The 27,234-nt window shown below is 39.5% G+C and overlaps 1 protein-coding gene across 1 annotated transcript; it reads right to left on the minus strand.

Moving 5' to 3' along the window:
- Positions 1 to 955: 955 nt before the first annotated feature.
- adss1 (adenylosuccinate synthase 1) lies at positions 956 to 20,708 on the minus strand. The gene is made up of 13 exons (XM_063008099.1): positions 20,463 to 20,708; positions 11,210 to 11,312; positions 8,444 to 8,506; positions 7,274 to 7,324; positions 6,027 to 6,093; positions 5,821 to 5,928; positions 5,657 to 5,738; positions 4,542 to 4,668; positions 4,297 to 4,451; positions 2,775 to 2,899; positions 2,446 to 2,543; positions 1,225 to 1,374; positions 956 to 1,131 (listed from the first exon to the last, which is right to left on the minus strand). The coding sequence occupies exons 1-13, from the start codon at positions 20,634 to 20,636 to the stop codon at positions 1,079 to 1,081; spliced, it is 1,356 nt and encodes a 451-aa protein (XP_062864169.1). The 5' UTR covers positions 20,637 to 20,708; the 3' UTR covers positions 956 to 1,078.
- Positions 20,709 to 27,234: the final 6,526 nt, after the last annotated feature.

A 27,234-nucleotide genomic window follows, 5' to 3' on the forward strand; every position in this document is an offset into this window, starting at 1 on the left:
TTGACATGATCTCTCCATGTGTTTTCTTTGTGTACTGTGGTTTTCTCCAACTTCCCTAAAGCATGCATATGGTGGATTGGCTACTAAATTTCCCCCATTTTTGAATAAGTAACTATAAGAACCCCTGCCTTATGCACAGGGTTCCAGGGTATGCTATGGACCCACTAGGAACCCAATCAGGAATATGTTACTGAAAATTAATAAATCAATCATTTTTTTCAAATGTTATATTGTTACTTAGGTTAAAAAAATCAAATTATACTTTTATATGAGTATATTTCTGGATTAATTAAATTATTTTTACTTGAGTAAGGACTTTGTGTACTTATTTCTCCTATGCACAAAAATACTTGTTTCTTTAGCCTTATACTGTATGAATTAACTATAAAAGTCATAGCTCAGTTTGTACTGATATTTTTATTTTATATATTAGTCCTTTTTGTCACGTCTCTTCACGTCTGAAGAGAATTAATTTCTTGTCTTAAAAACATGCATGGCCCTGCCATGGTTAAATCATTGCTTTGATTAATGCCTGGCTAAAGCAGACATATTTGTATATGGGAAAAAAAGCACCAGACAGCAGTTGTAAATAAACTACTGTAGTTGTATTTCCTGCTGTTGTAAATGTTCCTTTTATAACCTTGAATTTTTGGACCTGATATTTAGACGACAGTGAGTTGTGTTCAGGGTGTTACCATCACTATTAGCAGAGCAGCTCATCTAAGCCTGGCATAAGTCTGGGGGAACAGAATGTACTGTGTATGTATCTATTTCTGCCACAGCCTGACTGATGTGACCGTTGAAGCAGCACAACTGTCTGAATCAAGTAAGCAACATCAGAAAGAAATAGACTGGTGTGTATATAATCATATTATGTTCTTATAACAGAAGAATCTGGTAAATTGCATGTGTTAATGACATGGTTAAGGCAACCCAGGATTTACCCAGTATACTATTAAGTGTTTAAAACATGTTGATTTATTATTAAACTGTTAGTGCAGTTGATGTGACACTTGTAAGATTCACATGTAATTTCCTGAGAGCATCATATGTTGTTGACAGGATGCCTGAAGTCACTTTAGAACATCTGGATCATGCATTCTCTGGACTTGCCAACACCCACCCACTTAACTGCAACGGCAAAGAAGCAAGAGTTACAAAAACTGTCAAGGAGCTAAACTGACATTAACAGAACGCATCCTGCTCCAGGTTGTTTTAACTTACTAGGCACACCAATGTGGTTCTCCACAAAGCGGATGTAGTTCTGGGCTTTGGGAGGCAGATCGTTCCACTTTCTGGCTGCTGAGGTGTCTGTCTTCCAGCCAGGCAATGTTTCATACTCCACTTCCATCTTGTGCAAAACTTCCATGTTTGCTGTGTCCAGAAAATAAAAATCATATAAAGAATTCAATAAATGGTGTGAACATCTGACAGACTTTTTAATACTATAGAATTAGGATTCTGCAATGTTAGGACCTCACAGTCATGACAAAAACATTCTGTGGCCAGCAAATTATTGCTGTGTGTATTTGGATTTATGGGCTGGATCTGCTGCAAATGCAATCACAACCCAGCTGTAGGCAGAAGCAGCCAGATTTTTATTTTTAAATTTATTTGAATAATCAATAGCCTGATAAAGTAAACACACCTTTGGCATACTTTATTTGTTTAAATCTCTAAACTTCATTAGGCTGTTACATAACTAAGGGGATTTGATATCAGTGTTCATCATTTTTAAACCAATGTACATTAATCTAAGTTTATATTCAGTTTTAAGCTTGCTAACCCCAGCCCTTGTTCATTGTTTATCAGTTGTGCAAATTATTCTGAAGCTGACTATACATACAGGGCTCACTCACTCACTCTCTTAACCCAGTGGGGGTGGGGTGCTGGAGCCTATCCCAGCTTTTCAATGGGCGCAAGGCACAGATGGAGTGCCAGTCCATCGCAGACGCACATACACACACGCATTCACCTAGCAATTAACCTGACTGCATGTTTTTGGACTGTGGGAGGAACCCGGAGCTCCCGGAGGAAACCCACACGGACACGGGGAGAACATGCAAACTCCACACAGAAAGGACCCGGACCGCCCCGCCTGGGGATCGAACCCAGGACCTTCTTGCTGTGAGGTGACAGTGCTACCCACTTGGCCACCATGCTGCCACATGAAATAAATCAATAATAACTCAAACCCAAATCAATTCTATTTATTAAGAATACATTTTAAATCCGTATTTTGTTATTACATTGTCATTACATTGTCCTTCTTTTTGATTAAATAAAGTAAAATAAGTATGAGAAATATTCATAGATAAAAAAGAGTAAAAATATGAAAGGAACTATATGTTCATCACACTGTATATGATTTTAATCTAATGTGTGAAGTCCATGTGCCACTTCATGCTCTGTGTGTTCCTTCATGCTGGTTCTTTTAGATGTTACCTGGGAAATGAGGAATTCGTTTGCCATTCAGTTTGTAAGCGACACCCACTTTAATCTCATCAAGAACATCAAGAATGTCCAGTTTAGTCAAAGCAATGCTGCAAAAAGATAGAAAAATCACTGATAAACAATATGCATACACACTTACTGGCAAAAGTATGTGGACCCCAGCCATAAAAAAGTATAATGACACTGGACCAGACTTCGAACAGAAAAGGCATTCGGTGTAAGTAATGGGTGTTCACATACTTTTGGCCATACAGTGTCCTATACACTAATGGTGTGTTATTTTAAATTTTAAGTAGCATATGCATTTCCAAGCAACTCACGCAGTGAATCCATTGATCATGTGTGCATATCTAAGGATGACCAGGTCCAGCCAGCCGCAGCGTCTCTTCCTGCCTGTGGTTACACCAACCTCATGACCTCGTGTCTGTAACAGCTCCCCTACAGCCTAAAAAAATAAAACTTCCTTTTCATGCTCATTGTTTTTACTAATAGAGAAATGTTCTTACTTTATACAGGGCTTATAAATAAAAATATTTGGAATGATTATCCACCAGATACATTATTACACATTATTAAAAGAAGTTCAGACTAGGACTAAATACATCATTTGGACAAAAGTTAATTGATGTGTTTCAGCTACAACAATTGCTAACAGGTGTTTTATTAATATAAAAGAAAATCATATGCCTCCTTTTCAGCAACAGTTCCAGCAAAACTGTTCCCCTGTACACAAAGCAGATAATCTTGATTTAAAGAAACTCAGAGGCCTGCACAGAGCCCTGACCTCAGCCCCGCTGAACAGTTTTAGAATGAATGAAACATCAGTGAGGCTTTCTTTTTTTTGCTATTTATTTCACGCATTTTCTCCCCTTTTCTTCCAATTTAGCGTAGTCAATTTGTCCAGTGCTGCTGGAGACTCCGGTCAAGTCCGAGGGGGGTATTTTTGCCTGCCTCACACTCCCTCCAATGCATGCGCAGTTCACCGGCCTCTTCCCTTTCTCCTCCACTTTCTGTACAGGCGCCTCAGGCTAACCTGGGTCCTTACACAGCATTGAAGAACCACCCACTTTCAATCTGGTCTTTCCCTCCCGGCAAAATGTAATGGCCAATTATTGTCTGCTGCAGGCACTGCCAATTTTCCTGCCAACCGGTAGCAGAGCTGAGGTTCGAACTCAGGGAGTTCAGAATACCAGCGCTGGTGTGCTAGCGGATTATCCCGCTGTGACACCTGCCACCAGTAATGCTGTCTTGACCAACACATGGTATTTCTACAAATTTGAAGGCGTATAATTTCCTTAAAATAATTGATTTAGACGTGTTAGCAACCATTGTGACTAAAAGGATTGTCCCAAAACTTTTGTTCATATAGTGTATATTTAATAAGAAAGTATATTAAGCCTTTCTGTAAGACGAAGCCCAACCAAACCACTTTCATGTTCTGAAACCAGAGTCTCAGAGCTGAAAGTTATTTTCTGTACACGTGATAGTAATTAGAGCACTGAAGCACTCTAGTCGACCGTGGAACAGCTGTTGGGTAATCCCCATACTGAATGATGTGTGAAGGTCACGAGGTCTACAGTTTGTCTCAAGGTCAAACAAATGGCATATACAATGTATCATAAGAAACAGGACATTATCCACTAGCTGTACAAGCAACCTGCTATTAAAGCTGTAGATGAAACCGGCTGAAAATGTTATTGCATTTTGTTTTTATTTAAATATTTCTTTTCTTTACAATCATTCTAATCTTTTCTTTTAGCTGCTCCTGTATTTAGGGGCACCAACAACAAAAAAAGAACATTTCAGTACTTTATACAGTGCTTAGGAAAAGTGAGCTCTTACGTTGAGTTGTTCTGTTGGGAAGGCCCCGATGCCCACTCTAGTAGTATAGGCTTTTGATACCCCATACACATCTCCAATGTTTGCTGGCGGGATGCCGAGGCCGGTACACACACCACCAACGGTGCAGTTGGATGATGTTACGAATGGATAGGTTCCTACACAGAGCACAGATAACAGCTTTATGAGAATCTTGGGAACTTTAGTGATGCATATATTGAACTTTATCATGACTGGGCAGCCCGTACCAAAGTCAATGTCTAGGAGGGCAGCATTTGCTCCTTCCACAAGGATTTTTTTGGGGTGACCGTGAATTGCATCATACATGAAATAGACGCCGTCTTTCACCATGGGCCTTATTCTTTCTGCATATTCCTGAAAATGGACACAAGAAGAAAGTTAAATTTACAGAATAATGTACACGGAGTGTTGGCCTATATAAACTGTGACCATTATAAACTGATTTTACTAGACCTTGTTTTTAAGTCAGTAAACTAAACAAAATGTAGTTTAAATCCTTACAGTCAAAAAACAACAAGCTAATGGTGTGTTGTCATTATGGCTGTCATTGTGGCTGTGTTTTTTCAAGACAAATCAATTTAAGTCTATGGAATCTACAACCAAGTCCAAGTTAAGTCAGTGTTGAATCAACTCTTTTTTTTGGACTGACTACCACTGTCTTTCATTTTTCATTCTATTTTTGCACTTTTTTCCTCCCAGTCTAGTCGTTCTGAATTCCCAGTTGTAACTTCACCTGCTGCCTTAACCGAGTATCGCTGGCCACCTCACCTCACCTGCTAGAGGTTAAGTCTTGCAGGGAGCAATATCGTGTGCCACTGCCCTCTGCTGCAGGCACCTTCATCCAGCCAGCAGAGCAAACACGCCACCCCCCTTCCTCAGGCCACAGTGGGGAGGTTGGACGCCTGGTCAGGATGACAGCACTGCTGAGATTTAAACTCTAGAGCTTCATATCTCAACAGTGGTCAACTAGCGCAGGGTTTTTCAAACCCTGGGTCGCGACCCGCTTAAAATGGGTCGCAGAGAATAATAACAATTAAATCAACAATTTTTACCAGGCACATAAACTTGTACGTGGACACCCCCTTGTGGAGGCTTTATGTTACATCTTGTAAACCACAGTGGGACCAGATTGTAGAGCATAACCGAAAGAGTAAGATGCATTGTTTGTGTTGCCTGGGTTGCTACAAAAAATCACAGACAAAATGTGGGTCGCTTGAAAAAAAGTTAGAAAAATTCTGATCTAGCACATTTGATCGCTGACTTTCACCCTCCACCCCCTACCATCATCAGAGCTACTTGATTTTAAATGCATGCTATTTACTTAATTCAATATTTCACTGACCTTTAGTTTTTTCAGTTCGCCATCAATATCCACTTTAAGAGCCGGGTACATGCCTTGGTACTGCTGTGCCAGGTGTTTGAATCTACAAAAAATGAAGGATGTTTAAGTTTGCTCCTCTAATCTACAGTATGTACCATTTGTAAACAAACACTGTGTAACCTTACTTGGTGGAAAACTCTTTAAAATCTGCTAGCAGATCGCAAATGCGTAGTCCAGTCCGAGATGCCTTGCATGCGTACGTGGGTCCAATGCCTTTCTTAGTGGTTCCTATGCTGTACAAACAAATTAAACCTTGTAAGAATATTAATGTGCAATTCTTGGTGTTTATCTAATTAATTCAGTTTTTTATGTAATCAGCTGAGGATCTTACTTTTTTCCTTCCATGGCTTGTCTTTGTATTTCTTGCATTCCATCCACAGCCTGATGGAAATCAAAAACTAGCAGAGAACAGATCGCTATTATTTTAATACCATAATATCCAATGAGAAAAGCTGTCATCATGTTTCAGCATTGCGTTTAACACACCCTTGTTCTCATTTTGACATAAAAGTGTAAACATTTAACACTGAAACCTTCTGAATAAGTTTCATTGCACAGAATACAGTAGAAATAGTTTTTGTTTCATTCATTCTGATGCAAAGTTGCTTTCATATTTTTATTGTCTTGCTGCATGAACCAGTTATGCTTCAGCTTTAGCTTATGGACTGATGCCCTTACATTCAGCTTGAAATTCAGCAGTGAAATTTGTTCTTTCATAAATAATAGCAAGTATTCCAGGTTGTAATGCAGCAGAACAACTCCACAACATCACACTTCCACTCATGTTTGTGCTGTAATGTTGTTACAATGAAATGCTGCATTTGTATTTTGCCAGACGTTTTGAGAACCTTATTTTCCTGAAGGTTCAGACTTCAGATTATCTGTCATCATTATTATTAGGCCTGGGGATCACTCAGGTTATTTTTCCTGTCCCATTACAGTTTTATATTTTGCTTACCTTTGTAGAAACTAGTTGTTTCTACGAAGAGCTTTAACATGTATAAAGACATTTTATGCTCTATGTATTGTTTCATAGCCAGCACCTCAAAAACTGGTGTTTTTCCCTCAGACGTGGCCACATTAGAGGCGTGACCATAAGAAATACTAAATTGCTAGCTACCCTTGTAATTAGCTAGTCTGCTAACTAGCAGCAAACAGTTTATAGAGTCACTGGCTATATAAAGTTCTATAGATCAGGTTTGCAGTAAGTTTGACTTTACCCTGGAACATGTTAATCTATCAAAGATCACCACATACTTACACATTCACTTAATTTTAAATACAGTTGCCAATCAACCGTTTGCATGTTTTGGCAGGTGACGGTAAACCAAACTCCTCACAGAGAGTAAGTGTAGATCCCCAAGGTCCACAAGATCCTGGTGCTGTGTGCCACCCACAGTACTGTTCCTTCTGGGCAAGTTTAACTCTTGTACTTATGTTAATTAAATCTCTTGACCCTCTTGAAGATTACCTAACAAACATGTGACCCTTATGATGGTGATAAGAATCTCCCTAAGGAGAAAGACTAAGGTCATGTTAAAAATAGCACTGAAGCATGACTAAATATAAAAAACCTACCTATATGAGCTCTATCAGAGATGACAAGCCTCTTCTCCCATCCCTTCAGGCCTAGCCATGGAAGAAAGGTTATTAGAACAATACATTTATAAGTCTGATCCAGCACAACACCTCAGTTATGACATATTTATGAATATATCAAAGCTATATTTATTACAGTTGAACTAAAAAGTTGACATACACTAGTAAATGTCACATTAATTATTTAACCAAAAGTGTTTAGACACCTGACCTGCTGGACATCCTGTTTTAAACCCAAGGGCATGTGTCCATGTAAATTTGTATAATGTGTCCATGTGTACCACTGTTCCTTCTTTGGACCACTTTTGATAGATACTAACCACTGCAGACCGGGAACACCCCACGAGAGCTGCAGTTTTGGAGATGATTTGACCCAGTCGTCTAGCTATCACAATTTGGCCCTTGTCAAACTTGCTCAAATCCTTACACTTGCCCATTTTTCCTGCTTCTAACACATCAACTTTGAGGATAAAATGTGCACTTGCTGCCTAATATATCCCACCCACTAACAGGTGCCGTGATAAAGAGATAATCAGTGCAAAAAACTGGTCTACCCTGAATTATATGCCGCTTTTAAGTCCCATGTGATCAGCAACAAACTTCTGAACTTCATTCATTCGTTCATTTTCTTATAAGCTTATTCAATTAGGGTCGCGGGGGGTGCTGGAGCCTATCCCAGCTTTTCAATGGGCGCAAGGCACACAGTAACACCGTGGACGGGACGCCAGTCCATAGCGGGGCAGGTAGTGTTTACATATTTTTGGCTAGTCTTTAGTTTTTAACTATTTATATAGACACAGTGAAGTCGAGAGCTCTGGTCAAACATAACCAGGTCAATCATAATCACTAAAATGAATTGTTTACTGACATAAAACTTTCTAAATTCAAATCACAGAAAAAACACATTTGCAGAAGTGACTGAAATCAGTGCAGTAAACTGAGCTGTTCTGATGGGCAGTTGTAGTTGTTCCAGTGTGTAATAATGCCTATACTTTTCTACAGAACCTGGTCCAGTTAAAAATACCTGTTCCAAAAATAAACTCAGACTATCACTAATTTGACATATCTGACTATTTGATAACAAACATTGCCTGGTACTCATTTCATTAAACAGAAATGAAAACACAACACACAGATGCTCTAATTTACCTTTTTTCTCATTTTTGTCAATTTCTTCAAAAAGGCCAGGAAGATGAATGACTACTCCATTACCTGTCAACAAAAAGAGTGTTGGTCAGAGAACTTACATTTACATAAATAATAATAAGCTGCTAAGAAGATTATCTTGAGTTCTTAGGCATTAAGAATAAGGACTGGGGGGTCAGGAGGTGCGGTGGGCTAACTTGCAAAATCAAATCTCAACAGAGCCACAGACCTGGGCTCACTGGCTGTGTCTGAGGGAGGGAAGGGTGAACAGAGTCTCCACCTGCTGCTGCTGCAATATGCGGGACTGGTCTGGGTGCCTACGCACCGCATGCCACACCTAGTGTGGCTCTCTGTACAGAATAATATTCTGTGTGAGAACCCAACACTGGAAGATGATAAGAAGCAGCCAATACAAATGTATGTGGACACCCAGCTATAAGCTTGCTGGACATTTCATTCCAAAACTATAGGTTAGCCCTAACTGCCAGTCATAACAGCCTCCACTCTTCCGGGAAGGCTTTACACAAGATTTTGGATTTGTACTTGTTCAGTTAAAAGAGCATTTGTAAAGTCAGGCACTAATGTTAGATAAAAACTTCTCAAACTTTGTAATTATGGATCGTGCACAAGGATGCAGTCATTCTAAACTTAAAGTGTTGAAAGCATGTAAGTTTAAATTATTGATACTAGCATGCCCGGATGGTGCAGCAGTGAACTGCTCACTACTACTGGGATCCAGGGTATGAATCCCCAGCTGTGTTACTGGCCAGTCGATGTCTACATACATACATACATGACTGGCTCTATCTGAATGGTGGAGGTGGGGTGTTTACTGAGATAGATTTGTTTCCTGTCCATTGTGTTACTGCACTGCGCCAAGTGTGAGCATTTTGTAAAATGCAATAAAAACTAGAATTTGTGATCTGTTGACAATGTAGGAAGAAATGACTTTTAATATTTTAACGAACCAACTTCATTATATTTTGTAAATATTAAAAAATCTGAATTTCATAGCTGCAACAGTCAAAAAAGTTGAAACAGGGACAAAATAAGAGTGAAGAGTTGATAGAATATTCAAGAAAAGATGGGTTCGGCACACAACAAATGTTTGTTCAAAAGAACATTTCTCCATTTAGACTGCTATTACTTTAGGGATTTTCATCATCTACTGTAAATAATATTAGAAAAAGATTCAGGGAAACTTGACTGGCTTGTCTGCAATCCAGAGGTCTCCTATTGAAAATGTATGGTGCATCATGAAAACGAGAATTATACAACAAAGACAACCACGGACTGCTGAGCAGTTCATATCAAGCAAAAATGAGAAAAAATCCACTTGTGAAACTGCGACATGGAGTAAGATCAGTTCTGCATAAAAAAAAGTGATGGAACACAGTGGTATGCCTCTGTCCTGGTCCGTGTGTTGCAGGGATCAAATTATAAATGTGTTTATATTTGCACAACACAATTAGTGTTGGTTAGTGAAAACATTGCAAATATTAAACAGCTGCTACCTACTGTATCTTGAAAGGAAGTGGCATGAAACCAGCCATCAACTGCAGCTCAAGCTCCATTACTGGGCAGATTAACATGCTTAAAGGAGGGCAATACCTGACCTTCTTCTGTATTTATATATTTATATGAGCATTAATAAGACCTTTACTGAGATCTAACTTCAGATGTCATGTGTGGCAATGAAAACTTAACACTATGTTTTCTAAGAACTTTAACTGTACATACATTTTGAAATTGTAATAAGGAATAAGGAATAAGGAAGGTTTTCTTTTTCCCCCCTCCTAATCTAGTCGTTTCTAATTACCCGATTTCAATATGCTTCCTCTCTACTCATGTTTGAGATGTCAGCTCTGGTGTGCTGTGTGTTTATCCATAAGGAAGTTTTTCTTTTGTGCCATTGGGGAGCCCATAAATTAAATTTTATTTAATCATTCATATATTCATTTATTTCTCATAACTGCTTCTTTCATGCATGGTTGGTGGTAGGTACGGCACCATTCAACACAGTTCAGTGCAGAAAGACATCCTAGACAAGGCGTCAATTTATTACTCACCGAGGGACAGTTTGGTGTAGTTACACTATATAAGTACGTTTCAGGTATTTTAGCCAATCAATTATATTCAATCAGGTATACTCCTCAAACATTGGCATGATTGGAACATTGCAATAAGGACCTGACCTCAAAAATGCTCTTTTATACAGAAGGGCCACAAATACCCACAGACACACTTCAAAAATTTGAGAAAAGCCTTCACAGAAGAGAAAAGGCCGCATGAGGGGATAGGGAGGAATTGTCAGGTCCATATGACTGTCTGATTTTAAAAAAGTAGGCCCAAAAAGCTCATGGTCAGATGTCCACATATTTTTGGCCATGAAATATAACTCACTTTCTGCATGTTTTGGGAGCAGGAAGAGAACTGGAATGCACAATGAAAACCTAAATTCAATTATGTTTACAATAAACACAGTAGATTAAGGTGCATGTCTTTATTCACTTTCAAGTGCTGCAGTGGGCTCAGGCTTCACCTAGTAGAACTGTTGTTTGCAGACCAAGTGGAATAAGCCAAACCTCTTGCTGGTTTGGTGTAAAACCCTCAATCACTGCAACTCTTTGTAGATAAGACTGAATATAACTGATTTAAACACACAATACCTGTCACTGATCAAAGATACTCATTGATCAGCACTGAGAAACACTAGATATTCACAAAGTATTACGACATGTATGACACTGCTAATGTGGAGCAACTCACCAATCAGTGATACGCATCTGGTGTTGATGATGCCGCTAGGAAGAAGATGAAAGTCATACTCCGTCCCTTCGACCACTACTGTGTGACCAGCATTGTTCCCTCCCTGTATGTTCACACAAACACATTAGAGATAATAATATAAGCATCAGTTATATTTCATTTTTAGGTTTGACCACCATTTCATCCTGGTCACGGTTACAGAGGGGCTGGTTTCCCCAGAATCAATCAATTGGGCACAATTCATGCTATAAGCAATTATTTCACAGTTGACTATCTATGTATTGTCACAGCACTGACCCCCCCTGGCTCCTCACCAGAGCTGCCAGTGGTTAACTTACATAAGGTCAGTTAGAAAAGATAACTGTTTCCAAAAACAATTTTTGAAGAGAGCGTTAACGCCTCACCTTGGGTGAGGCATCACCACTGGGAAGCCGTGCTGCTGCTGTTTTGGTTAAATCAGATAGTAAACCCTGTTGACGTAGTTAATAATAATTGTAACTGATTACCTGTAAATTTGCCTGTAAATGATGATATTTGATAGTAAAAGCCACACAGTTGCCAGTTGTCAAACTTGTGATGTCACCATTCAACACAGTTCAGTGCAGAAAGACATCCTAGACAAGGTGTCAATTTATTACTCACCGAGGGACAGTTTGGTGTAGTTACACTATATAAGTACGTTGACTTTCAGGTATTTTAGCCAATCAATTATATTTAATCAGTTATACTCTTCAAACATCGGCATGATTGGAACATTCATTGCAAGCCGGCGTAAGGGTCTGACCTCAGAAATGCTCTTTTCATGGGCGGATCTACCGGGGTGGCATAGGGTGGCAAATGCCACCCTAAAAGAAAGCCTTGCCACCCCTGCTGCCACCCCAGTTGGCAGCAACGAATAAAAAAAAAGTTATGGCCAATTTGACATTTACGAGCGCGAATCTCCAATGTCCGACTGCAGTGAACGTAGCACGAGATAACGTCAGAGCTGCGCGAAGCGTCAGAGTAGCGCAAAGCGAGGGAGCCAGGAGACACGGGAGGAAAAAGGTAAAAACTGATTAACTATCTATCAAGAAATGAAATTATAATGAAAGCACAGTGCTAGTATAGTCGCAATGCTGATTGAGATGATAAAAATCAGGTTGAAGAATGTTATTTCGCTAACTATACATGTAATGTTAGCTAGGTCTGACGTTAGTTCTGTGTAAAGTAGGCTATAAAAGCTAATATTGATTCAACGTCTGTCAAGGAAAACATTGTAAAGTTACTTTGAATCTTACAGAAATGAACCTAAAAATACTCTCCCAGGCTAAAATGTTAGTGTGTGTTAACACAGTCTGATGGTTATAACTAATCAATGACTGTTCCAAATTGATTATGTTTTTACTAGTTGTTATAATGTATAATTAGTTCAGATGTAATGCAGTTTGAATCTTTCCTCCCCTCCATTTTCTAGACGTATCCAAGTCCAGGTGTGAGGTGCCAGTGCAGCCAATGCGAGAGAGTTTCCCTACAGGGAGGAGCAGGGTGAAGCTTCCACAGCGACTGGTACAAATCTCATCCCTGGTTAGAATACTCGCAGTCGAAAGATTCAGCTTACTGTTTATAACTGTAGATAAATTCATTAAGCGTTTTGCTGAGCAACATGGAAATCGCCGCATTCAGCTGTTTACATTTACATTTTCAGCATTTAGCAGACGCTCTTATCCAGAGCGACTTACAGAAGAAGTGCTTCTATAGTGAACATTTAATTTCTCAAGTTTAGGAAAACAACAAAGAACACAAATCTGCTAAAACCTGTTAGAACCAAAGTGCCTTTTTTTTTTTTTTTTTTTTTTTTTTTAATGGAAAAGAATGGAACAAAATGTTAGTAAATAAGTACAAGTCAGCCTAAGTGTTTAGTAAAAAGGTGGGTTTTTAATCGTTTTTTAAAGACAGCAAGAGACTCAGATGTTCGGACAGACAGAGGAAGTTCATTCCACCACTTCGGTGCTAGAACAGAGAACAGCCTTGATGCTTGTCTTCCTTTAGTCCTGGATGGGGGCTCAAGTCGAGCGAGACTAGAGGCTCGGAGGTTGCGTGGTACAGAGCGGGGTTTGATTAGGCCACGAAGGTAGCTTGGGGCTGGTCCATTTTTGGCTTTGTAGGCGAGCGTCAGTGTTTTAAACTGAATGCGTGCAGCTACAGGAAGCCAGTGAAGAGAACGTAGCAGTGGGGTGATGTGGCAGTGTTTGGGTTGGTTAAAAACCAGACGTGCAGCTGCATTTTGAATGAGCTGTAAGGGTTTAATCGTGGACATGGGAGCTCCAGCCAGAAGGGAGTTGCAGTAGTCCAACCGTGAGATTACAAGTGATTGCACCAGAATCTGGGTAGCTTCCCTGGAGAGAAATGGACGAATCTTCCTGATGTTGTACAGGAGGAACCGGCATGATCTTGTCATGTTGGCTATATGAGGAGAGAATGTCAGCTGGTTATCAAGGACAACACCAAGACTTCTTACCTTATTAGATGGTCTGATCTGGGAGTCATCCAGAGAAATTACTAGGTCCTGGGTTGGAGACTGATCTCCAGGAATGAGCAACATCTCTGTCTTGCTGGGATTAAGTTTTAGATGATGAGCCGACATCCATTGTGAGATATCTTGCAGACATGCTGAGATGCGAGCTGAGACTTGCGTGTCTGAAGGAGGAAATGACAGAACGAGCTGAGTGTCATCTGCATAGGAGTGGTAGGAGAAGCCATGGGAGGCTATGACCTTGCCCAGAGAGCAGGTGTAGATAGAGAAAAGAAGTGAGCCAAGTACAGAGCCCTGAGGAACACCGGTTGAGAGAGTGCATGGGGGAGATATGGATCCCCTCCATGACACTTGGTAGGAGCGCCTTCCAGGTAGGAGGCCATCCATTGCCATGCTGAACCTGTTACTCCAAGGTTGGAGAGAGTGGTCGGGAGAATGCTGTGATTCACTGTGTCGAAGGCTGCAGTGAGGTCAAGAAGAATAAGGACAGATGACAGTTTGGCTGCTTTGGCAGCATGAAGCTTCTCAGTAACAGCTACAAGTGCTGTTTCCGTAGAATGCGCTGCCTTGAAGCCAGACTGGTACGGATCGTGGAGGTCATTCTGAGTGAGAAAGGCAGATAGTTGGTTATAGACAGCACGTTCAAGAATTTTGGATAGAAAAGAGAGGAGTGAGACAGGTCTGTAGTTGTTAATGTCTGTAGTGTCTAGTGTAGGTTTCTTAAGAAGGGGAATGACCTGAGCTTTCTTAAAAGCAGTAGGGACAACACCTGATGTCAGGGAGTTGTTGATGATGGGTGTGATGAAGGGGATTAGGTCCTGTGAGATGTCTTTGAGGATGGTGGATGGTATAGGGTCAAGTGCGCATGTAGTGGGATTGCTGGATGAGAGGAGCTGTGTAACCTCATCCATGGTGAGTGGGGTGAAGCTGGTGAGTGTGTTGGTGGGTTGAGAGTCAGTTGAAAGTGGGTCAGTCGGAGAGAAGGATTGATTGATTCTGTCGATCTTGTCCTGAAAGAATGTTGAAAAGTCAGTAGCAGTGAGAGAGGCAGAAGGGGGAGGGGGAGGAGGGTTTAAAAGAGAGGAAAAGATAGCATGAAGCTTACGTGGGTCAGCAGCAGATTGTTCAAGCTTGGCTTTGTAAAAAGATGTTTTTGCAGCAGTCACGTCAGATGAGAACCTGGACAGCAGATCGTGGTAGGAGTGGAGATCAACACTGAGCTTAGATTTCCTCCACTTTCTCTCAGCTGCCCTTAATTCTCTTCTGTTGCTGCGCAGTGCATCTGAAAGCCAAGGAGCTGGGTGAGAAGGTTTTCCTCGTTTGAGGGTAGGAGGACAGAGCTGATCGAGGGATGTTGAAAGAGAAGAGAGTAGAGTATTAGTTGCGGAGTTGAGTGGAAGGGTAGCAAGCATGTCAGGGTTAGGTAGTGAAGTTAGGATGTTGGAGATTAGCAGGGAGGAAGATAAAGAGTGAAGATTGGGGCGTGTTGTAAGGGTGAAAGTGTGGTTGGAGGTAGGAAGAGTTGGGAGACAGAGAGAGAAGGACACAAAGTGATGGTCAGAGAGGTGGAGTGGGGTGACAGTGAGGTCCAGAGCAGAAGCTGGACGGCTGAAGACCAGGTCCAGAAGATTGCCTCCTTTGTGTGTCGGAGGGCTGTGGTTAAAGAGGAGGTCGAAAGATGAAAGAAGAGGAAGAAGGCAGGAGGACTGAAGTGTAGGGAGATTAAAGTCACCAAGAAGAGTTAGAGGAGTTCCATCTGAAGGGAAGAAACTCAGAAGAACATCCAGCTCTTCTATGAAGTCTCCCAGTGCGCCAGGTGGTCTGTAGATGACAATGATATGAAGAGTAATCGGAAAAGTAACAGTAATAGCATGAAATTCAAAAGATGAAATGTTAAGGTGAGAAACATTCACAGTAGTGAATTGCCATTTCCTGGTCAGGAGCAAACCTGTACCACCACCCCTACCAGATCCTCTCGGTGTATGAGAGAAGGTGTAGGCAGAGGATAAGGCTGCTGGTGTTGCTGAGTTCTCGGTGGTGATCCATGTCTCAGTCAGTGCCAGGAAGTCAAGGCTGTGAGAAAGTGCAAAAGCTGAGATAAAGTCAGCTTTCTGGACGGCTGATTGACAGTTCCAGACCCCACCTACCACCACTGTTTGAGACTGTTGCAACAGTTGGGGGTAGATGAGGTTGCTGGCGTTGCTGTTCCTATAATGTGCCCTCTGATGTCTGCAGGGTCTGTGAGATATAAGCACAGGAATAATTGAGTAGCACATGCTGAGAAAAAGTTTGATGGATTAAACAATGTCAGAGACTGATAGTACTTACCCAAGTTAGTTTAGATTAGTAGAAAAAACCTAGTGATAGAGAAGACCAGTCTGTAGCGGAGATTTAATTTTATACTAAGCTTAGCCCTGCCCCTCAATTCACACCTAGGCCTCTAACAAAAGGCACCTGAAGCCACTTTAACCAATCAGCAAAACACAGATTATTGCATCAGACTATTTTTTAACAATAGTTAAATGCTACTTAAATGCTACTTCAATTCTAGCAATGTTAATAATCAAAGTTACAAAGATAACAAGTCTAGAACAAGTTACAGCAAAAAATATACACTTTAACCAGAAGCTTACCTTACCCAGGAATACAAATGAACACTAAAAGTTACAAGCACTACAAGCACACAGCTGTTATAGTGTTGTTGTTTTTGTTGTTGTTTTTAATGTCTCTTCTTTTGTATATACAGTATAAATCTGTTCAAGCTACTGAGGGACAAATGGGGGGAATGTGTGTTCTGAGTAAACAATAAAAGCGATGTCCAGTACCTTGTTTGAGTGCCATGACCCATTTATTTCCACAGTGTATTTATGCTCATCTTAGTACAGCTCAGTCCATAGATCTTCATGGGTAAGTTTTTCTTTGGATAGTTTCTTCTTGTACAAATGCTGCCTGCAACGCTGCCACTCTGACACAGTCAAAAACTGTTTGCTTTCCCTCTCACACATCTGCCACTCATCACCCGTGTCTTACCTTAATGCCTTTCCTTTGATAATGCCTCACCTACAGTAGTGTTACCATACTTCTATCTCCTATTAAGTGAGATCACATTGTATGGTCACTTATTTCTAATATGAACTGTTTCACATGAAACCTCAAATGCAAGACATTGATTACATGAGATTAAGTTTGTCTGTATGAGTAAATGGCAGCCCGTGCCCTTTTGTAGTGTGTACATACTATTTCTCGTCAAACTGTGATAACTGTGATTAAATTCAGTATAAATATGTCTGCCATATGTTGCCACCCCTCAAAAATTCCTGCCCCCTCTTGCCACCCCATAAATATTTTTCTAGATCCGCCCCTGGCTCTTTTATATAAGATGGGCACAAATATCCACAGACACACTCAAAAACTACTTTAGGAAAACCTTCCCAGAAGAGAGGAGGCTGTTAAAGCTGCATGGAGGAGAGCAGGAATTGTCAGGTCCATATTACTGCCCATATTTTTGCAAAATGCTCAAGGTTAGATGTAAATTATATTTGATAGTAAAAGCAGTTGTATGTTGTCAAACTTTCAATCGACTGGTGGCAGGATTACCTCAAGATTTCATACATACTTAACAATACTCAAGAATACTCAAGAAAGCATTTTTTGGTGTTTGATACAGTATTTGGCAGCCATGATAAACAATATCTAATATCTTCAATATCATCATATACAGTATTTAACGTTCAAAATACAGATTTATTCACTTTTGTCCCTCTAATGATAAACATGCAAATTTGACCATGGTCTCTGTCTTCATGCCCTTTGTCCTTTCCAAACCCAAGGTATGTTAAGTGGTAAAGAGCAGCAACCAAAGTGCTCTGCCCCCACCACTGCCCATAGCATGTGGACCTATTTTGAACAGGCCAGGCCAGGGGACTCACTTGCTGTCTGAGCTAAGTCTGTGACTTGGCCTTCTCACATGTCAAAGTGAGCCTGAGAATGTGACCCAGACTCAGTTGTTAGGGGTGTGACCCAATCCTGTGACTGACATTTACTTTGCACTGGTTGTATTGACAACCACCTGTGCAAAGTCCCGAACTGGATTTTCTGCTGAATGTTGTAAAAATGTAGAGATAGTTGCAGTGACTTGCATTGACATTTTTGCTCAACCTTCTTTCATGTGCAGTGCTTTTTTAAATCGGACAAACTGTCTCAGCAAAATATATTATGGCAATAAGGAAAAAGATATAGTTGTATGCTGGTATTACAAAACTAACTTTATTTATTTTTTTGACTAGTGCAGATATACACCGATCAGCCATAACATTAAAACCACCTCCTTGTTTCTACACTCACTGACCATTTTATCAGCTCCACTTACCATATAGAAGCACTTTGTAGTTCTACAATTACTGACTGTAGTCCATCTGTTTCTCTACATACTTTTTTAGCCTGGTTTCACCCTGTTCTTCAATTGTCAGGACCCCCAAAGGACCCCCACAGAGTTGGTATTACTTGGGTGGTGGGTCATTCTCAGCACTGGTATGAGTGGATCAGACACAGCAGCGCTGCTGGAGTTTTTAAATACTGTGTCCACTCACTGTCCACTCTATTAGACACTCCTACCTAGTTGGTTTACCTTGTAGATGTAAAGTCAGAGACGATCGCTCATCTATTGCTGCTGTTTGAGTTCAGCAGTGGTCACAGGACGCTGCCCATGGGGAGCTGTTGGATGGATATTTTTGGTTGGTGGACTATTCTCAGTCCAGCAGTGACAGTGAGGTGTTTAAAAACTCCAGCAGCGCTGCTGTGTCTGATCCACTCATACCAGCACAACACACACTAACACACCACCACCATGTCAGTGTCACTGCAGTGCTGAGAATGATCCACCACCTAAATAATACCTGCTCTGTGGGGGTCCTGACCATTTCAGAACAGCATGAAAGGGGGCTAACAAAGCATGTTGAGAAATAGATGGACTACAGTCAGTAATTGTAGAACTACAAAGTGCTTCTATATGGTAAGTGGAGCTGATAAAATGGACAGTGAGTGTAGAAACAAGGGAGTGGTTTTAATACATGATATATATACATGTCCCTGTATATCGTTTATATATACATGATATATATACATGTAGGGCTGTCGCGCTAACCGCAATTTTGAAATATCGTGGTATAGACCAGCCAACCGCAGGGCATGCTGGACAACCGCAACACCGCGATATTCACGTTTTTTCTTTCTTTCTTCTCCTTTTTTTTATTGTTGCAGGTCCATCTTGTTTTATACGCTTACATTCGTGCGTAATAAATGTTAAATAAATTCATAATGAAAATGAGCTAGGAGCGACATTTTCCCGCAACCTGTTCTCATGCGTTGCTGCTGAGTGTCAGGCTTTGTGTTTTAAAATGTAAACAATCGCAACAGGAATTATAGGCAAGTTTATTAATGATTAAATTGAGTTCACACTCAATAAATACTTATACTATATTTAAATAAATACTATATTTAAACAGCCTTGGCGAACTAAAACACTTAATGACGGTTAATATGGCATTGCAGCCTGCAGATTCTCTCTTGCTGGCTTGCTGGAATGATTTAAATGCATTTTTTCGTTGAATAAAAATGTATTGAAACGAATAATAACTTGAAACGTAGTATATATTGTTATGTTAATTATACCTACTAAATAGATGGTTAATAGTGGCGCGATAACCAGGCTAGACTTTCTCTGATCTCTAAAGTCGCATGCAGGTTCAGTACATCTACAGTGTATTAATGCAACGAGCACCATCAGAGAGAGTTTTAGTACCGAGGGGAACATCGCTACCCCACTCAGATCCTCTCTAAAACACATCAGGTGAACATGTTGGTTCGTCTAGCGCGCATGATAACGCAGGTTTAAACTCTTACAGACTTTATTCTTTATTCTATTTTTTTGCCATATTTTGATTAGATGTGCATTTAAAATATTTAGCCTAAACACTTTTTTTTCGTTTCACAGTGTATATCTAACCTAGGCTAGAAGCTTATTTAAACCTTTTTTTAATAGAGAAAAGACGCGCATCCCTGCTCTGTTCTGTATTTAACAATAGCCTAAACACGCATTTCATTGGTCTTAAAGCCGTCTCATCTTTGTCATTATAAAGCAATAATATATCGAATCATAGCCTAACAATAAAGCTTGTTTATATAGCTCTAAAATCCAGATCAATTAAGTAATTTTGAAAAACAACAAAAAAATTGCGATATAACCGCATACCGCGATATTGAGACAGGCTGAATACCGCAAGGGGAAATTCTGTCACCGCGACAGCCCTATATACATGTCCCTGTATATCATTTATATATACATGATATATATATACATGTCCATGTATATCATATATATTTATACATGATATATATACATGTCCCTGTATATAATTTATATAAACTTTTTACATTTAACTTTAGTATGTCTACATATTTACGTTTGAAATAAAAGCTAACAGCCTAAAATATATTACCAGCGCATTGTACAGCAACTTTACGTGTTAATTTAATGCTTTTATTTCTTTTTTTTATCTTGTATATAAACGTGTATATAAACTTTTTACATTTAACTTTAATATGTCAACAAGTTTACGTTTGAAATGAAACCTAACAGCACAAAATACATTATTAACATATTGTAAAGTAACTTTCAGTGTTATTTTGAAGACTTTATTTCTCTTTTTTATCTTGTTTACACTGGAACGAGCCTGAACTGACCTGACACCTGCAGACGATGTCGGACTCAGTAGCCAGCAGGTCCACCACTTTCCCCTTGCCCTCGTCCCCCCACTGAGCTCCCAGCACCACCGTTACTTTATTACCGGTCTCTGCTCGAGGCCGTTTGGTTCCTGCTGCATTGTGGTTATCGTTTGCTGAGCGGCTCGTCGACATTCTGTTCTCCGTAAAGCCGAGTCCGCTGCTGACAGAACAGCACTACAGACAGAACAGCACTTCTCACAGAGAGAGAGAGAGAGAGAGAGAGAGAGAGAGAGAGAGAGCGGCGATAACCGACACCTCAACCTACTGAGAGAGCGAGACAGATGCGCGCATGCGCAGTGCAAGTGGTCTCACTCACTGTAGATTATGGGTGTGTTAATATTTAAGAGGACAGGTGTTTATCATATTGTATTAAAACATATTGTATTCAAATATCCTACTGTACCTAGTGCCTGTTACTTCTTACCAAAACAACATTTAATTATATGCAGCCAAAAAAAAAAAAGAAAGAAAGAAATATATAACACATAAATGACAAAGAAATGATAATGAAATAAATAATAAATGAATTAGGGACAGTGGTAGCCTAGTGGGTAGATCTTTGTGCCATCAGTCAGTAGTAGTGGTGTGAGATACTGCAAAATTTGGTATTGATCCGATACCAAGTAAATACAGGGCCAGTATTGCCAATACTGATACTGATACCGATACTTTTTACTCATAAAGCAGCTTATTTACATTCATGTAGGGAAGAGCAGTGTGTCATGATTTATTTTATTTTATTTATTTATTTATTTATTTATTTTGTTGTATTTTACCCCTTTTTCTCCCACTTTAGCGCATCCAATTTCTACCCATCAATGATCCTCTCACTAATGCTGGTCCCTGCTCCTGATTAGGGAGGACGAGGCTGCTCCACGCCCCCTCCGACACGTGCACAGCAATCGAACATCTTATCACTCACACTTGAGCAGTGCAGCTGCGGTAGTGCTGTGCACGGAGGGCCACACCCTCTACCGCACTCCTTCCCCATCTCCGTGCAGGCGCCACCAACCAGCCAGCAGAGGTCGTAATCGCACTAGTCTGAGAGAGAGTCCCCCTCCGGCTTAGTCCCGCCGCTTATCTTAACAACAAACCAATTGTTGTTCATGTAGCCGCTCAGCCTTAGCCGGCAAGGCAGAGCCGAGATTCAATACGATGTATTGAATGAACATCGTGTGTTTTTACTGCTGCGCCACCTGAGCGGCTATGATTTATTTTTTTAATGCGAAGTGTGCATGTTAGATGTAAAAGAGTTGTGTTTGTACACACACACACACACACACACACACACACACACATCTACTTTTTGATAAAACTGGAGGAACGTAGTGAATGTAGCAGAGAGTATTGTATTGTAAAGTATTGATCCCATCATGTTAGTATCGATCCAATTCCAGTGCCAACGTTGGTATCGATACTATCGATATTTGGATCGATCCGCCCACCACTAGTTCAGCCCTTCAGCAAGGCCCTCAACCCTATCTGCTCCAGGGATGCCGTACAATGACTGACCTCATGCTCTGACCCCAGCTTCCAAACAAGTGCTGTACACATGCATATATATACAGTCATGTGAAAAAGTTAGGACACCCCATATAAACACCACATATAAACATTTGAGCTTCATTTGAACAGTACTGAGAGATGGAAAGTTGTAAAATGTAATGAACAAAAATGGAAATTTATGATGAGGAAAAAGTTAGGACACCCCCACATTTATTACTACTTAAAATGTCTAAAATTATAATCAGGTGCACCACATCAGCTGCAATGATTAGACCATCGTTAGAGGACACTGGAGTTTTATTTAAACCTCAGACATTAGTTTGGTTTGCTCTTGATTGTTGAAGTGAGTGGTATCACCATGGTGAGATCTAAAGAGCTCTCTGAGGTCTTCAGAAAGAAGGTTTTAAATGCATATGAGTCTGGGAAGGGATTTAAAATGATCTCAAAACAATTATAAATTAGCCATTCCACTGTCATTTACAAGTGGAGAAAATCATTTACAAGTGGACACAAGAAACCCCTCAAACCTCACACAGCTGAAGAAATTCTGCATGGAGGAGTGTGAAAAACTTTCTCCCAGTCGATGGCAGAGACTGGTAGATGGTCATAGAAAATGTCTAATTTCAGCCAAAGGGGGAAATACCAGCTATTAGGGCATAATAGATCTTTCTCTAAGATCATGTAGATGCCAGACATTGTTTTACATGCAAATAATGTTTTAATGTAAGTCTATAAGAAAACAAAACTTAAAGTTTGGCTGTCAGGGTCAGACATGTACAGTGTACAGATGCTTCCTTCAGACAGAACTGGATGCATGGATTTTAATTTAGTATGCTTTTAAGTACAAAATGTTCAGCATCAAGATTCACAGGTTTTTTCACCTCCCAAAAGATTTGATGCTCAGAGCAATTAGCCACCCTGGGCATGTTGTATTCCAGCCTTGCACCCAGTTGACCTTATTTTGTTGTTTATTAAACCACTTTTACAAAAATTCTCATTTTGGGTGGCATTATCACCTTGGAATTTTGGCTCATCTTCAGAAAATAATGTTTGCACCATAGGGTGCACTCTGTGTCCATTTTTTCTACCATCTACAATATATTTGTTTAGAGTTCAATTATAAATCATATAAACCTGAACTCATTGGTGTCACTTCAGTCATGTAATAATACACAGAATGCAGAGTTGGCCAATAAACAGCATTTAATAAATGTGTATGAATATAAACACACTCTTTCAAATAATGTAGACGTCAAGCTAAATTCAACTAGCAGCATCTGAGGAAAAAATATAATATTCAGTCTGTAATCCATTCTCATCAGAAGCAGAGGATATAAATGACACCAACCATCTTAGAATTATCTGATCCGGTCATTTCAATAACCAATTTCTAATTGACAAACACAAAAATATTTTTTTATGTTATACACCATGGCTTAAGTAGCCAGTCATAAATAGTTTATTTACATGAATACTAAGACACATACTAGCGGAAAACTTGGTACAAGTGTAAATGGGCTTTAAAAAAAAGAGCTGCCAATGCCAATCACTCCATGCCCTACATTCATCATTACTTTAAACTTTCTAGATAAAAAGGCATTATGATTTTAATTATTGTCTTAAATAGATGATTCTGTGTGTATATATTTATAACATGAATGTTAGTGTAACTTTGATTTAAGTTAAAAACACTGGAAACTGATATAATTTATATCCACATATCCAAAACTTTTAGCGAAATATACTAATACAGTATACAAATATGAAACTTCAAGGGGAACGCTTATTGTATGGCCATTTATTAAAAACAGAAAATGCTGTATAATTCCAGATCATATAAAAGGTTTTATTATTTCTTCCTTAAACCATTTGTAAGAAAAAGGGAAAAACAAAAAATAATGTCATCATGTAGGCTGAAAACTCTAAAGGTGCTTAATTTATTCGAAAAAAATCAAGACTAGCCAATTTAGTACAGTAAATAAATAAGATGGAATTATACAGCCCTTGTTGCTATTAAAACAGCCAAAAGTAACAGTTCCCCTTTAATAATTGGTCACACTCAACTTATAAGTTAAAAAGTACTTTTTTTCATTAATACAGATATTTTAAAATGACATCACATGGTGTATTGGTGCATGCAGAAGCCTTGATACTGCAGAGTGTGTTCATGGCTCAGCCCTTGGTTTGTAAGTGCTGTGTGAGGGCAGTTAAAGGGAGCTGGTCAAGATCACAAATACAACTTTAATTAGAGTCTTAGGGAGAAAGCTTCATCTCTTCCCTCTCAATTTTCTCTTGCGGGGTTTTCCTGCAACAGTAAAAATATATCAGTGAATAACTTGAATTGAAAAGAAATTCAGTTTGATTGCATGCATTCTGAATAGAGTTCACACAAATCAAGGTCATTAGGTCTTGATAATTTGTCTAAAATTAAACATGCAAAAACAGTCACAATGACCAAAACCCCAACTAATCATAGCTGAGTTTGCTGTAATTATTTGTTAGATGAAACCATAAGATTCTACAAGCAAATGATTTCTTATGAATATTTTGTCCAGCAGAATATTGACTGTGTTTAAGTCATAGTGAAGGTCTTTAAAATTAAAAAGAATCACGAAGATCAATCAAGGTATTGAATTTGGCATTATGGGCTCATAGCAGTATTTTAAAAAATGTCCAAATCATTATCACAGAATGCCGTCATACCAGCATTTACTTTTACATCAGTATAATTTCCAGCTCCAGTAACAGGTTTGCTAAAATGCATAATTTCTAATTATATAGAAATGTCTGAAAGATAAACTAAAGCTTGAATTTAAATGTAAATTTACACTGTTTATAAAGGACTGTTCTTTATGTTTGTTTGTTTCGCATGTCTTCGGACTGTGGGAGGCAACCGGAGCACCCGGAGGAAACTCACAAGGACTCGGGGAGAACATGAAAACTCCACACAGAAAGGACCCGGACCACCCCACCTGGGGATCGAACCCCAGGCTATGACGCAGGCCATTTTCTTCGCCACAGCAACAAACTACATTTAAATTATAAGCTTGGTTTAATGTAAAACTTATTAGAAATTAGTATTCTTTTATTTCAGTGTAAATTGGATCATTGTTATGTTCATTTTCCACAGTCATTTAATTTACATTTAATTTTGCAGTATCTCACAGGACCCCCAGTGTTTTATATATTCCTCTTTTGAGAAACACTGGTTTTAGAGAATTTGATTTTGCATGATCACAACATTCATGTTATGCCTAAGATTGTATTGTGGAAAATGTACTTTGATACAGAATCTGATCTACAGTAGAATGTGCAGTTTTACTTGTTTACAGACAGAATTGGGGAATGTGCTGTAGATAAACAATAAGATCAAGATTGCTTTTCTTGCTTTTCTCCTGTATGTAGAGGTCACAGCTGTAGATCTGATGTGGCACATCAACCCTTTCTGACGCTACACTTATTTTTATCTGAGCTTGGGACCATCAATAAGAGTGTGCTGACCAGTGCACCACCCATTGGCTAGGCTATTTGGTCATCCAACCCTACAGACATAGCCAGTCATGTATGTGTAGACACCCGACTGGCTGATAGCATCGCTGAGATTTGAACCGCACATCTCAGCAGTAGTGAGAGTATTTTATGGCTGTGCACACACTGACACCTGAGCACCCACCCAAATTTCAGAACAGTGACAGGTCTATTTAATGCATGCTAATTATTATTATTACTTAGTAGATCTTATGCAAACACCAAATTAATATTTAAATAAACCAAACAGCACTGAAATTTAAAATATGTATTTAACACTAATCAATTAAGTATTAAAAATCAGTAAACAATTATGGCATTAGATTAAGACATGTTAAACAGTGTGATTTCATGATGCTGACTGTGCTGTATGTTGAATTTCCATATATAAATAGACAAAGGTTAACAGACACTTGAGGAATGTTAGAGCAGACAGATTACCCTCATTATTAGATGATTTAACATTAATTAAATCGGAGGGCGGAGAGTTAAGACACACACTAGTACATAGACAAACCTTTCGTTAGAACAGATTCGGTTAGAACAGACAGGGACTCATCCCATTTAGCCCTGTTAGTTCCACATCTACCATGTGACCTACCTTACTGCAACACACAGCTCTTTTTAGGATTACTGTTTCCTTGGCTGTTACCCTCTGCTTAAGAGAGGCAAAGAGAGAGAAAGACACACGCTGAAGGACTTCATGACATTTATTTGCGTCCTGACAGGCAAATCTAGTGCATCAGGACCGAAATTTTATTTGTTGCAAGACTAACTTAAACAAAATTTTTTTTATAAATAATAAAAACACAAAAAAAACACCACACAAATGTCATTTTACAAATACTTAAAGACCACTACTATGGAAACTATGAAAAATATGAAAAAATACCAAAGAGGGATGATGATAATAATAAAAATTTAGGAATGCATACATGACTTTATACAGTCACAAAAAATCTGATCTGGTCTTAGATTTGACATCTTCTGCTCCAACCCACTGGTGTATTTTGTGCTGTGAACATTTGTATGCCTGTTGGAAAATTTATTTGGCAGAACAGATTAGATATTCACAGAGTGAGGCTGCTCCCAAATGCTCCAAAAGCAGACCTTAAAAATGACATTCAGGGGCTGTGGAGGGGCTTACAACAGCCTAAGGCTTTAATGCCAGATGCAAACTGTATGGATGTCTGGAACAAAACTGGATCTGGCCACTTATAGGGTCAGGACAACAAAGCTGAATACCAGCCTCTGCTATACGACTGAATAGCTGTGGGCATTTTTCTGATGCCTCTCTGATGAGCTTGGTATTACATTGCATACACGTTAGTATAAGCCAAGACATGAAAAGTGGGTCTTTGGTCTTAAGGCCTTATACATGGGTCACTGGATTTCTCAGCGACTAGACAGTGTTAACGGCAATCAATGCTTGGGACATGTCTCATGGCTGTGATCAGTTGAATAATTTAGAATCAAAAACATAAAAGTCTCACATTGAGAGGATATTAGTACTGCCCAATACTCGGATCACTCGAGTCTATAATATGTAAAAAATGTAAAAGGCTTCAAAAAGCCGGCAATTATAAAGAGTTTGCCCTACTGCCAGGTGAATGGCAAAGACAATCCACAAGGATGCCAAAGCCATACAGGTGACTCATAAGGAGGCAGGGATAGCACCTCTGCATTCATTTTCCCA

Source organism: Trichomycterus rosablanca, chromosome 13, assembly GCF_030014385.1.
Source record: "Trichomycterus rosablanca isolate fTriRos1 chromosome 13, fTriRos1.hap1, whole genome shotgun sequence".
In the NCBI taxonomy this organism is placed as follows: domain Eukaryota; kingdom Metazoa; phylum Chordata; class Actinopteri; order Siluriformes; family Trichomycteridae; genus Trichomycterus; species Trichomycterus rosablanca.